At 40.5% G+C, this 16,395-nt stretch overlaps 1 protein-coding gene across 3 annotated transcripts in view; it reads right to left on the reverse strand.

Moving 5' to 3' along the window:
- GANC (glucosidase alpha, neutral C) overlaps window positions 1-16,395 on the reverse strand; it is a 29,388-nt gene that overhangs the window by 10,559 nt on the left and 2,434 nt on the right. Inside the window, exons 3-16 of one of the 3 annotated variants that reach the window (XM_030035393.2) lie at window positions 15,834-15,942; window positions 13,020-13,147; window positions 12,310-12,492; window positions 11,385-11,430; window positions 9,916-9,982; window positions 8,536-8,632; window positions 7,779-7,959; window positions 6,746-6,899; window positions 5,294-5,529; window positions 3,983-4,109; window positions 3,017-3,096; window positions 1,372-1,515; window positions 888-984; window positions 403-504 (exon numbers count right to left, since the gene is read on the reverse strand). In XM_030035393.2, coding sequence (XP_029891253.1) covers window positions 403-504; window positions 888-984; window positions 1,372-1,515; window positions 3,017-3,096; window positions 3,983-4,109; window positions 5,294-5,529; window positions 6,746-6,899; window positions 7,779-7,959; window positions 8,536-8,632; window positions 9,916-9,982; window positions 11,385-11,430; window positions 12,310-12,492; window positions 13,020-13,147; window positions 15,834-15,942 — 1,751 coding nt within the window. The remainder of the gene's footprint in view (window positions 1-402; window positions 505-887; window positions 985-1,371; window positions 1,516-3,016; window positions 3,097-3,982; window positions 4,110-5,293; window positions 5,530-6,745; window positions 6,900-7,778; window positions 7,960-8,535; window positions 8,633-9,915; window positions 9,983-11,384; window positions 11,431-12,309; window positions 12,493-13,019; window positions 13,148-15,833; window positions 15,943-16,395) is intronic. The other 2 variants (XM_030035421.2, XM_030035412.2) reach the window with 2 other exon arrangements.

The raw sequence follows: 16,395 nt of genomic DNA on the forward strand, positions 1-16,395 counted from the left end.
CATTTCACCGTGTGCTTGCGGTTCTACTGTTGGGCAGCTGCTTGTCCAAATAAGAGTGGAAAACTGGTGTAACAAGTTATCCTCTAATTAAAATCTCAAGAGAGCTTTTGGAGGCTAAGTGAGTGCCTTCCCCAGTGACAGAGGACTGTCATAGTGATGCTACGGAACACCACCTGAGGACTGCTGCTCCAGATGGGATGCAAACACTACATAAGAGTTAGTAGAGAAGTGATGGTGACAGCCAGGTTATTGGCTTCTGAAACCAGACTGATCTGTGAAACTGCCTGGAAATGCACTGGACTGTTGAGCTTTCCACCATCTGTGTTCAAGTCTATCTTGGGATACAAACTTTGTGGCACCAGCGATTTATGCACAGTGAGCAACTCCAGCTAAACACCTTACCTCCACAGAATGAAATCCCTGCCATGCTGATGGTGAGAAGCATTGGAATGGATATTTTCAAGTAACCCCACTCTGCTGTGTTGTCTCCAGTCCACACTGCCCCTGGAAATACCCAGTTTCAGCATTACACAGGAAAGTTGGGCGTATGCTTCAGTTTATGCTTGCAGTTAAGGAAAGAAGACAAGAATGGTCATGAACTACTGGTGAACTGCTGTTCATTGCAACTTTTTTTCTTTATACACGCATGCTCCTGAAATATGCAAGAAAAGCAGGTAGTGGTTTGTCACAGGACACAGGTTGTTATTCTGCCTTTAACTTGTACACACTTTGCCAGTCTCTCCTGATTTTTTTAATCACTTGCACTCTTATGAGCTCACCATGTCAGTATTTCTAAGATAGCTTCTGTTCTCTCTAGACTTAACTACTACACACCAAACTTAATAGAATAAAGCAGCATGGAAGGCATCCAGCTAGTCCTTACTTACCGTATTTCTGTGATCCAGCGAAGAAAGATCGTGTGAGGACAAATGGTCTCTCTTTTCCTGAAGAACGTCTGATGAGTCCTTCTGCAGTTGCCATTTGCTGAAAATCATAAATATAAAAGTCAGGAAGACAAACTCTATAATCAGGATATTTTAGCCCTTCCAAGGCAGGAAAATTAAGAAATCTGTACCCACAAATAATACCTATTATTAAAGCAACGCTTTCTTACTAGAATATACTTGAACAAAAAAATTATTAATATCGTGTAGTCACAGCCAATGTGATTTACGTTGTTATGGTAAAAAGGCATGGATGTTGTCACATTTTCTCATGACCGATCACAGTGTGTATTTCAAATATAGCAACATCCAGCACAGCAAAGTTTCAGTCCATGATGGAGGTTACAGAATACCTATTACTGTGTAAATTACCACATTAGACATGCTCTATGGAATAACTGCTGGTTTGTGTCTCCAGATACTCCACCTGGTAGAATCCATAGAGGTTGTGTACTTCCCGATGCTCCCAGTTGTTGTAGTGCACAGCATCTTTCTGCATTGTTAGTTCTGCCCCTTTGAAGACTGAAGGTTCATTCATGTCATTCCATACAAAGAGGATATTAGTGGATCCCTATGACACAGGGTTGCAATTAGGACCTAACAGACCCATTGCTGTGACTTAGTGAGTTTATCTCTAGTGGGTGTCAGACCAGTCTGGGCTATGAGTAGAAAGAGCAGCATCAAAGGAAGACCTGGTAATTATACTCCTGTGGTCACTTGAAAGCTGCTAGTCATTAATCTCATCTCTCTTGGTGGCTCTTTTAGTCAGGGTGGCAGCCTAAAAGCCCACTTGATTTTTGCAATTCTTACAAAACTCAGTAGGTACGTGCTATTCCTGCCTTCAGGTGAGGGGAAAGAGGTAAGGAATAGAGAAGTATTAAATAGCCACGAGGAAAAAATCAGAGAAGGTCGGAAGAGGAAAACTGGAGAGGGAAAGCAGCATGGGAAAATATCTACTATGCATACCCACTAGGGGAGTGGTTTCAACAACTCTACTGCAAAGCAGAACTTGGGGGTGGGGGGAGAGGAACTGGAGGTGTCCAGCAGTGTTCACCCAGACACTTTCAGCGCTAGTCTGGAGTGCTGGAAGGAAGGTCAGGGTGAAGTGACCATGAGCTATGAGAGAGCACTCCCACATCACTCCTTGTGTACTATCATGGTAGTAAAAGCTGGAACTGTGTTGTTAGATTACAGGTTGCTAAAATGCATGCAGTTTGTCCATCCTACTTGCTGCAACTAAGTGAGCAGGTTCACTGGTGGCATATGGGTTCCAACTTTCTTAATGTAGACAAGTCCACGGAGAAAATCCTTCTGTGGTACTTTAGCTTATCAAGATATTTTCCTCTACATTATGACAATACAGTGTCCTGGTTTCAGCTTGGATAGAGCTAATTTTCTTTCTAGTAGCTGGTATAGTGTTATGTTTTGGATTTAATATGAGAATAATGTTGATAACACACTGATAATGTTTTAGTTGTTGCTAAGCAGTATTTAGACTAAAAGCCAAGGATTTTTCAGCTTCTCATGCCCAGCCTGCAAGAAGGCTGGAGGGGCACAAGAAGTTGGAGGGGACACAGCCAGGAGAGCTATGCAAACTGGCCAAAGGGGTATTCCACACCATGTGACACCACGTCTAGGATATAAACTAGGGGGAGTTGGTCTGGGGGGCAGATTGCTGCTCAGGAACTAACTGGGCATTGGTCGGCAGGTGGTGAGCAATTGCATTGTGCATCACTTGTTTTCTATATTCCAATTATTTTATTATTATTATTGTAATTTTATTATTGTTATTATTATCATTATTATTTTCTTCCTTTCTGTCCTATTAAACTGTTCTTATCTCAACCCATGAGTTTTACTTTTTTTTTTTTTTCCCCCCGATTCTCTCCCCAGTCCCACTGGGTAGGGGGGAAGTGAGCGAGCGGCTGTGTGGTGCTTAGTTGCTGGCTGGGGTTAAACCACAACGTGCAGCTACAAAAGCCACCAACTTGCTTAGCCAGTAGTTTATCTTCTCTCTTTTCCCCATTTTCAGGCTTTCTGGGATATGTAGATCAGAGCAAATAAATACACACCTTGTATGTTTTGAAGGCAAATTGATCTGCATACCATTTTCGTACTTCAGGATTGGTGAAATCCAGGTAACATGAGGATCCTGTGGATGTGGGAGATCTCAATTATTTACCTGATTTTAAGCGTAGGCATGCATTGCCTTTGCACCTAAATACAGCAGCCTAAAGCTAGGATGCTTTCCACAATGGGAAGCAACAATGTAGTCGCTATTGTTTCGGAGACAAAAGCTCAAAAGCAGATTCCAGGCTGACTTGGAACCCCTTGCCGTGTTCTGCAGACCAACACATGTAGATTCTGGAGGTCTGAAGCTCAGCACCATTTAAGGATGATTGCTAGCAGTTTGAAATATGTTTGGATGTGAACAGGAAGCCAGTGAGAGACAGTATCCCTGGTTCTTTTGAGCTCAAACAGGAAAGTGTTGCTGAGAAGCTGAATAACTACATACTGCCATGCTACTAGAAGTTGTAATATGTCCTTGATTTTTCCCATATTCATTTCTTTGCCAGGACTGTGGTCTTTCTGTCTGGAAAGAAGGGGGACGACCTCCTTTGCCTCCCTGCAATAAGGCCTCCTCGTGAAAAATAACATGTCAAATCACTATATTATGATTGAATCAAAGTCTTCAGTACCAGGGTTTGTTCACATAATTTCATCCAGCCTATGTAAGCTGTGCTCACTGTGACAGACCAGACTGCATTTTTGTTACCCAAGACAAGTTGGGAAGAGGGATGGCTGTTGTGATCAACAAATCCAACTTTTTTAGTTCTAGGCACAGAGGAAGTTTTACAGCTGAGGCAATTAGAACATGACTGTACCAAAGAAACCACAAAGTATTTGAAATTATGAGTATTTACAAAAAATGCAAGGAATGTAAGAATTTAATTCCACTTCCATGGGTACCAATTAAACTATTCTGCAAAATTTTTAAAATAAACAGCTTGAAATGTAGAGACAAAGTGGTTTTTTACCTGGCCAACAGATGCCCTCAAAATCTTGCCCATTTCTGTCTTTCACAAAATATCCCTTGTCTCTTGCCTGTGAATACAGGGTATACGTGGGATCAATCTTAACATGGGGATCTACAATGACGACAAGCTGCCAGGATTAGAAAATAAATTGCATCATTAGCATGAACTGTACTGAATAAAACAGTAAGAGTTCCCTTTCGATAAAAGGCAGATAATAATTTCACTTCAGGTAAAGAAGGTAGCTGTGTCATTAATTTTAGAAAGCAGTTACCAGTTCTTGTATACACTGTGCTAGACTTATGTATAATAGCTGAATTTACAAGGAGAGCGTGAATTCATGCTTACTCCTCTGAAATAAGGGCCAAAAACCATTGTTTCAGATAAAAACAACTACCCCAACCCCTAAAAACACTATGTTTAATTCACTGCTGTATTCTGTGAATGAGAAAATATCTGACTTCCATGTTCATGTCTCTGCTTAAAATCATTTGCCTTAAGACATTTAAATATATCTTAGTTTGTATAGCATAAAACAGCAACAGAATTTTCTAATTTTTTTAAACATCCAGGTATTGTATTTTGCAGTTACTTTCTGCTGCCATTAACGGTCTTGCTGTAAAACTGAGAAAGTACTATAGCTCCAACTAAGAGATTATAAAACTTGAATGCTATTTCCACAGTCCCCTGTTCGTTGACTTTTGGCAAAGATCAAGCATTATGCAATTCTACAACTTCTAGATATTAACTGTGTACATTTTAATACCTCCATCATACCAAGGAAAATATTTTAGCTGTAAAAGCAGAAATAAAGACTGACTAAGTTAACAGAGTGCACATCATACCAGGACTTCACCAGAAAGAAAAAACATTTAATTTATGGTAAGTAATTGTATCAACGTAAAGGACAAATCTCAGTTAGTATAAGCAGAAAATAAATAGTATTATCAATACAAAGAAAAGCCGAAGCAAGGATAGCAACTACCAATGATGAAAGCTCACATTAAGCAGAAAAATTTTCTACTGTGCCCATCAAGGACAGCACTGGGCTGCTTCTGTAAGATGGAGCTTCACATGGGTCAAACTTAGCCTGATGGTCAGGGTACCAAGCAAACTACAAAATAATAAAATGGCACGAGGAGCTGAATTAAACAAGACAGTTTGTGTACTGGAAGCATCACCAGACCGCAACACAGTCTAATTTACTCTGTTGTAGTTAAACTGTTTCCAGTATCTGAAGTACTTCGGTTAAATCTAGATTGGTTAGCTTCACACTAGAAAGAAAATTTTCTTTCTTCCTGCTGTATTATGTACCTTGCGTTTTTTCTTCCTGAGATGTTCTTGCATCTTTCTGGGGTTCTGGAATTTCTTTTTGTCCCAAGTAAAATACTTCTTGCCATCCGTGTGCTCTATGTCCAGCCATATCACATCATAAGGAATGTCATGTTCATCAAAGCCAGCATCTACTGCCTTGACATCTTGCTCATCTTCGTAATTCCACCGGCACTGATGGTAGCCCAGAGCAAAAAGAGGGGGCAGGGCTTGAGTGCCTAGGAAGATAACACTGTTAATGCCCTTCAGGATTTTACCTAGAGACTCCAGTAAACTTAACATGATTAATATGTATTTGTCTGGAGCTAGAGAATGCCGCCCTAAGTTAAGTCTAGAGCATATTCTTCATACCAAAGTGACTGAACTCTTGAAATAGCAAACATTGCAATGAGTGCAACAGCTAGAAAGAGCAGAGGGCTGTAATGATAATACAAGAGTGAGAAGGAATTTGCTGTTCCATGATGCTGAAGTGTATTCCAGTAACCATTATAATTGTATTCTTTAATTTTTTCTAACGTAAAAATATTCTAGATTAGCTTAACTGTCGTTAATGCAAACAATTAAATAGATTTTAATCAGTAGAATACAATTCCTGTGACTGCTTGAACTTGAGTAGTGTAAACAGGCTCACAGGTGCTGCAGTACAAAGAGAACCATGGAGTTGCAATTGTTAGGACTTTTTAAAATTAGAAAACATGTATGTATGTATGCATACCGCAAAAGGGAGCTGGGAAACTTTCCTGAGAGTGCACTTCTGCTTGGCAAGATCCTCTTGTGATCTGGCTACTTTCCTATTCCTGCTCAGCTGAACCACATTTTCTCCATAACATCTGTGCAGCAAACAATCATTGCTAACACACTAAAGAACTACCGGGGATGTTTCTGTGCTTTTAATTCTCTTTAGTACATAAAGAATTTTGCTTTCATAAAATGTTAGTCCTCTTGCCTCCATTTTTTTAGTCTCTTCCTGACCCTCTTGCTTCTCTCCTTTCCCATATCTGGATGCTATGTCTGCTCCCTTCCCCAAGGGACATACTAGACAGTTACCTATCTTCTTTCTCTACTCTCCAGAATACATTACTCCATAACTTCAGTCTTTCCTCATTATAAGGCAGTCTGTCTTGCTGGTGACTGGCAGTTCTAGCCTCCTGTGTCTCCTCTCTTCATCTAAGGGAGCAGTTTCAGATAGCAGTAATTATGCTGGCTTCGCAATTAGGGCCAAGTTTGACCAGCTGCAGATGCTAGGGAAAACAAGGATGGAAGCCTGTCTTCACAAATCACCGGCCTGTGCTCTACAAACTGCAGTCTGGGAACAACTGGTCTCCTGCACACAATGGGTCAGGTAAATATTAACCCGCTCTTGGGTACAGAATGTTCCTTAGTGAATCTCCTAGGTAAATGTGCCATACTGACTCCAATTATGTGAGTTAGTACCTGTCAGTTGTGCAAACTGCTTGAAGATATCAAATGCAGTTGGTCCCATCAGCAGGAAAACATCAATGATCCCACTTTCTGACATCCAGCGCACATCAGTTAGAGGCATTGCTCTCTGCTTAGCAGTCTCTGCAGCAGATCCAGATAGCATGTGCTTTGAAGTAAACCAAGGTAAAACTGAATCTCTCTCTATCACACTTTTGTTCAATGAAGTAGCAAAGACGGAAACCCACAAAATTCACTAACACATACCTGGCAGGTACTAGGAATACACACTGAATGTTTCTTACATATCCTTCACAAACCCTTTACCTTGCATACTGCTTATACAAAATAGAGTAATAGTTAATGAGGAAAAATGGGTAATGAGGGGCAAAGCAATTAAAGCTTTTCTGTAATTAAAGACTGCATTTTCTGCAGGATCTTTGAGTAATATTTATATCATAAGTAATAAAGAAAATTAATAATTTTAACCACATAATGAAGTGCTGGAATAAAGCAAGATTTTTTTTCCTCACTGTTTCAATTTTAACAGAATTCATATGTTTGTGTGTCAAGACTTGAATGAGTTCATTTCCTGAACATTTTATGCTTCTCGAAGGTCAAATACATTCCACAGAAAAATGGGCCTGCTAAGCAGAAATATGTGGCAATTCCAAGACTTTAAAAACTCAGAAAAATTCCTCAAATCCAAGAGATTGTCAAGATTTTTGTCCACCCTTTTTTCTGCCTGCTACATCCACCTGTGTAGATTTTTTCTGCTCCAACATTATCTACTCCCTCTCTGCCTTCTCCTGTAGACCTGTTAAGATAGAAGTTCTATAACTTGACTCTTGAAAGGAGTCATCTCCTTGTTCTTTTCAGTGGTTTAATACAACAAATTTAGCAGTAGGGAGGACAGGAGGAAGAGACTGACAATTCTTCACTAGGGAGCAAAAGATAAAACTCCAATAATGTTGTTATGCTCTTGTTGGCTCTGCCCTGGAGTGTTTTCTTTCATTATTAAATTCTGAGGAAAGTGAGCAACTCTCACCTCAGCTACTGCCTTTGTATTAATATCCACCAGCGTTTCTGAAGAGTTCAGCCAGAAGATCCCTGTAGTTCTGTTAGGCTTGTGTGCTAAGAGAAGGGGCACTGAACCATAAATGCCTATTTTGTCATGTATCTTGTGGCCGAAGATATCCAAATTATAAAGCCGGTAGGCATCGCCATCACTAGGACAAACAAACAGATGTGTTTGTTATATGTAAGCATCCTGCACTAGGCCAATTTTAGCTCTACTGCCATACCACTAAACTCAGTGAACACTCTGTCTTGTGGTCTTTTGTTTAGCATCCAGAGCTGAAATGTGGGCAGCCTAGATTACTGCTTCTTTGCTTTGGTCCTAGCTATCTGAATCAAGAAACATTTTTGCTGCCAGTGAGACTACGGTTCATTTGCTCTAAGTCCTAAAATATGAATTCTGAACTCTCCCATCTTCCCATGGAGTTGCTCTTTTAAGAGTTCTGCTCAAACTTGACCAATCCTGCAATTCAGGAAAAAAAACTGCACAGAAAATTGAGAGAGAACAGAAGGGGTCATTCATGAAATTGCAGAGTGGAAAGGGAAAGCAGAACAACTTACTCCACGTGGACAGGGGCTATGATTCAGTTTGCTGTACCATTAAACTAAAATATACACTATATAATATACATATCTCAAGCTGTTGTCTGCATTAAATTATTAAGACAATGTTATAGCTCTCCTTTACAAAAATTATACTGCTTTCACTAGCAATCCTCCACCTTTACCTGGTGTTTTTGAGAAGAAGTGCTTCTGTGTGTTGTGGTATTCCATAAACATGGTCAAATCCATGTAAAGAGAAGTCCATGCCTACAGAACTAGGACCTGTGGGAATAACATTAAAAGAGAAGACCACAGAGTTCCACTCTCAGGCTTAGCTGAAAGCAACAGAGCAGAGCAACCTAACTGAAAAAAAAAATTAAAAAGCAGGTTTTAATAATTAGCTATTTCATACTTGCTTTCAACTTCACTTTCATTATTACTTCTGTACTACAGAGGTAATGTTTTAAACAGATTTTATTGTATTTATTCTGATTTTGATCCACATAAGAAGATAAAATGAATCACTTTAATAGAAAAAAATACATGTAATAGTGGGTCACTTCTTTATTCTGTAGTGCAACTGCTTAAAATTATCACCTGTTTCTATCCCAGTACCTATAAGCCAAGCTTTGCAGCACAGTGGTACAGCAAGGTGGGCTTTAGAGTCAGAGCTGCCTGTTTTCTACTGCTCTTCTCTTCAGCCTTAGCCAGGGGAGTGGCATGCACAAGAGCCTCTGCCAGTGATATCACCTTGGCACATTACTGAATCCAGAGCAACTTTTGGCAGGTGACCAGAGATCCTGCAGACTGACAAGCAGTGGCTTCAGGATCAGAACCTGACCATATGGACTTTATTCCTCCAGCACAGAGAAACAGAAAAACATGATGTTGGCCTAAAATAAAAGGAAGGTCTTTCAGACTTCCCTCTTCCTACTGCAGCTGCTGGGTAGTGTTGGTTGCTACGAAAGTCTGCATTATAGTGGTAAAGGACAAAGCTAGCCAACTCAATTAATATAGAATACAACTGGACAGACAGGACATGATCATAAATTTTGGTAATTAATAATTTCAATTGTATTTGAGCTACTGACCTACACGTTTCTACAGCCTTCTTATCCCTTAAGACTGTTCAGTATTTCCTTTTGTAGTTCCCCACTTAAAAAGAGTTTCTTTGTGACAATTATTAATGCTTACATATCATCATTTCTGGTATGTTGTGAGAATATTATGCACTGATATTAAAAAAAGAAAATAAAAAGGAAATAATGCATTATATACCAGTCAGCCAACGCAATAGTGTTATACTGTGTCAGAAACGGCACATGGTGAGCTGATGAACTGAGTCACATTTAATACATTCCCTCCTGAACAGAAATCTATGAGTATTTCCAGTACTTTTGTCAAATTTGTTACCCATCACTGATATCTGACAGGCAAGTTAAAAGAAGGAGCAAGCGAGACATGGATGAACATTAAGCAGCTAAACAGAAAGCAGACAGAAATATGAATGAACATAGGTATACATAAAGCTGTAAAGCTGTTTTCAGAACTAGACCGAGACTTACCATGAGCTTTGATGTCTAAGAAACTGCCAAATTTCTCTTGCCAGAGACCTAGATCCTCTTGTTTCTCCTGCATAAACAGAAATAGCTAAGCCTAGCAAATGCAACTGCTCACACCATGTATTTCTAAGAAAAGTATGTTTATTCACATTAGATTTGTACATTGTTAACTGCTTTTTTTTCCAAATATGTTTAATATAAATAAATCCAAAACACAATTCAGATCCTGCTGCAGGAATTTACACTGAAGAACTGACGTGCTAGTGGAGCCCACATGCACTCTGTTGCAGCATAAAAGTAATACCTGAGGTCTTGGATAGCATCATAGAATGATAGAATAGCCAAGGTTGGAAGGGACCTCAGAAGACCATCTGGTCCGACCTTTCGTGGGAAAGGGAGCCTAGATGAGGTTATTTAGCACCCTGTCCAACTGCATCCTGAAAACCTCCAGTGATGGGGACTCTACCACATCCCTGGGGAGGTTGTTCCAGTGAATGATTGTTCTCACTGTAAAAATTGTCTTTCTTCTGGGTGTTGAAATGATTATGAAATGCAAAGAGTGCACAGATGGAAACAAACAGGAAAACCTACAGAAACAGAAACCAACCCACTACCCTAAACAGTAAGGGTCAGAAAACAAAAAAACTCTCTAGAGTCCTGTGTGTGTAACTGACACTTTAAGCCTCCTTCAAACTTTGAGCCTTGTGCCCTACCATTCATTGTCCTAGAATCCCCACTTTTTGCAGCGTCTTTCCTGGTTTTCTTTTCTACATTCATCCCAGAATAAGTGGACATGGCCTCTTGCAGCTGTGTGACTCCCCCAAAGCAAGCACACTCCCTGGCAGAACTCAGAGTTCAGACACAAGTATGCTGAAGGCAGCATAGCTCCTGCCATTTATAACAGGATGGTGGAGTAAGCAGCCATCTGCTCTACAGGAGGCTAAAATTGTATCATGGACATAACTCAGCCTCCTGGTATGTGCCTTTACGCAGTGCCAGGACCTGGTCTTTTTTCAGAGAGAATCTTACTTCTGTATTAAGCATGAATGTATGCGGAGGCATAGTTTTGGACTGTTATAAAACAGGTCTTGTTCTTTTGAAATTCTCTTTGCAATGAACAGGGAATTTGAAAATGACCAAATATCACCACAAACCTCCTTTTTACACATCTACTCCAAATCAAAGGAGAGAACAAAAGAGAAAGAAATTCTAAATAAAAAGGCCACAGAAAAAGCATTTTTGAGTTAGATCTACCTGACTGATGCCTTCTACAGCCCTGGTAAAACACATGAACCTTTATTCAACTATGAATTTGCAAAGTATCTCAATATGAAATACCAGGTCCTTTTTGAATTTCACTGCTAAGTGGTTAGACTATCTTTGTAAACATAGTACCAGAAGAAACGAACATGTGATTCTAATTCTCTTTTCTACAAAATATTGATGCTGGAATTGTAGTAAGCATGAGTTACCTTAGAGGAATCACTTGCTGCCTCCTTGTTTTCTGCTGTAGGTTTTCTAGTGAAAACAAATACATAGAAATAATCAGTTTATTGTTAACGTAAGGAAGGATTTCAAACAGAAAATTCATATAGCATTCTGCACTGCCTTACACATTATATAAGAGTTTTTGTGCTTGACTATTCTGAAAATTGATGTCATAGTTGAGAGCTCTAACTGGCAAATCATTTTAATATTCAATGTCTTAAAATAACGTTCACTCCATATTTGAGTTAGGTTGACTTCTTGGCCTTTCATATTTATTTCTATCCGCATCAGTGTTTTACCTGCCCAGAAGATCCTCACTTCTTTGTCATTCTCTGTTAAGGCCTCTCTGTTAATTACAATTTTTTAAATAATGCTCTCTAGGAGAGATGCTTGCTATGCTCTTTTCCTAGTCATGACATGTCCTGCATTGTGGTTTCTCACCCTTCCAGCACTTTGCAGTGGGATTGACCTGTAAAATCTTGCAGCTATACAGCATGCTGTAAGTTGAACAAAACTTACTTCAAGAGCTTATATGGTGAATAAAACTTACCTAAAGAGTAAATTTAGTCATAAAAGGAGACAAAACTAATAACCTCATCATACTTCCATCACTCATTCCCAAGCAAGACAAGGGGTACCAGGATACTTCAGTGTTTTAAAAAACTGGCTGTTAAATGAGGTTAGCATTTTGCACATGGCTGCTGCAAGGGATTTAAACAGTCTGCAGTTAATTGATCTAGAATTTCTTTGTTAAAACTTCACCATTGTACTTACTGGTATGAAGTAAAAAAGAAGACAGATTTCAATGCATAAGAGCTTCTATCACAGAAATTGCAATTCCATAGAATTGTTTCTCTTCAGCTACAGCACAATCAGTACATACTACGATGCGATAGACAGATACTGTACCTGTCACTGGGAGGTGGTCGTAAGTGCTCAAAATATAACAACCCATTGGAATTCATGCTCAGAACAGTCTCACCCTTGGACTGTAGCTCAACCTGGAAGGGGTAGGCTGTGACTTGAAGTTTGTAGTCCTCATTAACACTTGACAGCACCAAAATACCTGGCTCCTTCTGGGATATGAAGAGTCTGGCAAATGAAAAGCAACGACATCAATCAGCAGCACAGGAAATCCACTGTAACTAAATAACTATTTGAAACAAAAGATAGGCTGAGAACATCTGCATACATTATAAAAACCTCAAGGCTAATGTTGAGGCAAAGAATGCCAGAAATACTTGCTGTGTTCAGGGTTCACTGCACAGTGCAACAGGTGGCTACAGAACTGCTGCGAAAACTATCCAGAGTTTGCACTCCTCTCACATTAACAGGTAATGCCTTAGGTAAAAATGATGCATCATAACAAGTACGCTATTTTCTGATTGGGTCAGATAGCCTCAAATTTCTTATGTATATGACAGAACTTTCTCCTATGTATTTAACATGAATTTTTGAAAGTAAATCAACCACATGCATTTTTATTTTCTATTCCTGTAACAACTTTGTATTGTAGAGAGACAACTGTAGTGTAGGACAAAGGAGGGAGAAGGGAAAACATTCTTGCAAATGAAGCTGTGTAAGTTACTAAGGTGACAAATCATCTTCCCGTCACTTACCTCTGGGTGGTAGGTTCCTTTATAAGAACATCAGGAACTTTGTATCTTGCTCTGAGAGGAGATGCCTCATCAATTTTAAGCCTGAAAATATTGCCCTCAATCTCACAAATTTCTACTTGTAGAAGAACCTGGGAGCAAACAAACAGTTAAACTGGTGGTGATAAAAAATACCAACTTACTTTTCAACTCAACATCACCAAACAATTAATGTCTGGAGAAAAAACACGCCTGCTTTCTGATTTAATGTTCTTTAGCATTGCTAGGCAACAATCATCATCCATATGAATTTACGCCAGCTAACTCTACTTCTCCCCTTTGAAGAAGCAACTCTTTTTAAGTGGAGACTCTATCTTAAGTCTCTCATGTCTAGCATTTTGCAGCTCTCCTCACAAGCAGCATGGAAAACAGGGGTAGTATACACTAAGCTTGAAGTTTGGACAATTTCACTACTGTGCTGTCAATGTAAGAGTGGGGTACTACTGAGATGTGGGCTTTTTGCAAAAACGTCAGTGCTCTGTGTTCACTAGTATTCACAGTGGTGCTAACACTGATGAACTGTGTCAGAAAGACACCTGAAGAAAATGCATAATACTGCCGTACCCACTGTAACTTGCTATTTTATTGTTCAGGGAACTGAGAAGTCACTCTGTTCTAGCTCATACAAAATGACTTCTTTTTCTTCCGTGGAGGATCCCTACAAAAGAAGTCCAATTTTTTTCTTTTTTTTCCTTTCTTAATCTCTCCTCTTGTGAGACACAACACTGGCTGAAGAATTTTGGCCTGGTATCTTTTCCCTCTACCTGGAAGCCGATCAGCCCTGCTCTCTTCAAAGGCATGAAAGAATGAAAGAGCCATAATACCAGAGGGACAGTAGGCAAGAGAGAAAATATTCATTTGGAGTTCCAGATCCTGCTTCCTAGGAAATACTTTACATGATGCCATTTTTGTATAAACCCCTGAATAGTCTAGGAAGCCACAGAGCCTTCAGTCTTTCATCCACCTTAAAATCTAGACAAAAAATAGGCTCCTTTTTCTGTGCTGACTGCAAAGAAGGTCAGGATTAACAAGAGAGGCAGAAAATACCTTTATGCAGACTATCTACATAGTGTGATGCTTAGAGCATGGAAGAGAGCTGTAGTTCCAAACTCCCATAATCTGAGGACGGGTTAGGTTGCCTGAGTAAGTCTGCTAGCTGCTATGCTATTAAATTAGAGAAATAGAAGACACTCCTCTTCCTGGCTGTCTTCTTAAATCCAAAGAAGGCTTCTTTTTCCCCCCAAATTGCCTTTGAACAAACACAGGAATACAAATATATGGTTAGGAGGTGCTGGAACATGTATTGGTTTTGTTGGCAAGGTTTTGGTAGCGGGGGGGGTTACAGGGGTGGCTTCTGTAAGAAGCTGCTAGAAGCTTCCCCTGTGTTCAAGAGAGAGCCAATACCAGCTCTGAGACGGACCCGCCGCCGGCCAAGGCTGAGCCAATCAGCGATAGCGGTAACGCCTCTGTGATAACATTTTTAAGAAGGAAAAAAAAGTTGGGACAGGCAGATTCGGCAGCCGGAGAGAGGAGTGAGAACATGTAAGAGAAACAACTCTGCGGACACCAAGGTCAGTGAAGAAGGAGGGGGAGGAGATGCTCCAGGCGCCGGAGCAGAGATTCCCCTGCGGCCCGTGGTGAAGACCATGGTGAGGCAGGCTGTCCCCCTGCAGTCCATGGAGGTCCACGGTGGAGCAGATATCCACCTGTAGCCCGTGGAGGACCCCACGCCGGAGCAGGTGGGTTTCCCGAAGGAGGCTGTGACCCCGTGGGAACCCTGCGCTGGAGCAGGTTCCTGGCAGGACCTGCGGATCTGTGGAGAGAGGAGCCCACGGAGCAGGTTTTCTGGCAGGACTTGTGACCCCGTGGGGGACCCACGCTGGAGCAGTGTGCTCCTGAAGGACTGCACACCATGGAAAGGACCCATGCTGGAGCAGTTCGTGAAGAACTGCAGCCCGTGGGAAGGGCCCACGTTGGAGAAGTTCGTGGAGGACTGTCTCCCGTGGGTGGGACCCCACGTTGGAGCAGGGAAGAGTGTGATGAGTCCTCCCCCTGAGGAGGATGAAGCGGCAGAAAACAACGTGTGATGAACTGACCGTAAACCCCATCCCCGTCCCCCTGTGCCGCTGGGGGGGGTTGGTAGAGAAGCCGGGAGTGAAGTTGTGCCCGGGAAGAAGGGAGGGGTGGAGGGAAGGTGTTCTGAGATTCGGTTTTATTTCTCATTACCCTACTCTGGTTGATTTGTAATAAAGTGAGTTAATTTCCCCAAGTTGAGTCTGTTTTGCCCGTGACGGTAAGTGATGAGTGATATCTCTCCTGTCCTTATCTCGACCCACAAGCTCTTTGTTATATTTTCTCTCCCCTGTCCAGCTGAGGAGGGGGAGTGATAGAACGGCTTTGGTGGGCACCTGGCAACCAGCCAGGGTCAACCCATCACAGTCTTCTTATTCCACTACAGAAAAAGAATTTATTCTTTTGGAATAGTGGAGAAAACTCTGAATTAAAAATATTTTTTTTCAGATAAAAAAAGTTCTATTCAGAGTTTTCATAAAGTCATTGAAGTTTTTTTTTAAGTTCCTTAAAATACGTGTTCTCCTTGCACAGTCTCAAGCTGTCAAATAAATACTGACCAGTAAGGACATCTTTAGGCGGATACTTTGCATCATGTCTTAAATATCTATCACTGAAGAATCTCAAAATGTGCAAATATTATCAGACTTGTTGATAATATTCACTGTTCTTTTTGTAAGCACCCTCTTATGCGAGGTGGGATCTCACCTTATGCTCTTCATGAATAATTTGGAATTTGACATTCTCATCACTTGATGTGACTGAATCCAACAATGCTCGATACAAGGATTTTCCAGGACGTAGAAGTTTCTGACGCCTGTCAAGACAGAAAATTATTTTTGGTCTCCCTAATTGTTGTGGCTTATATCCCACAGAGGGACATAATGTTGTTAGAAATGTTTACTTAATAATTTTGTCTTGAATTTTTTCAAATACAGTTGTTATCAGTGCTTCAAGTCACAGGGAAAAAGAAGGACTATAATTCTGAGCACACATATGTGTCTACGAATGAGATGCTAGAGGGGTTTGGTCACCCATCACTACTCTATAGGGTTTTTTTTAAACAATAATAGTCTTAATTCAAGTGTCCAACTGAATTCTCTGTTGTCCAGTTACATTCTTCTTCTTTCCATGACCCAAAAATTTTCAGCTGAATAATCTGGTTTTCATTTTCTGTCATATACTCCTGCTTGGTTGGCAACCCCTCAGTGAACAGCTTCTACGTTCTGTGGTGATGAAGCAATATATGTCTGTAATTTGTAATCTCCTG

The sequence above is a fragment of the Aquila chrysaetos genome, chromosome 2 (genome assembly GCF_900496995.4).
Source record: "Aquila chrysaetos chrysaetos chromosome 2, bAquChr1.4, whole genome shotgun sequence".
Classification (NCBI taxonomy): Eukaryota; Metazoa; Chordata; class Aves; order Accipitriformes; family Accipitridae; genus Aquila; species Aquila chrysaetos.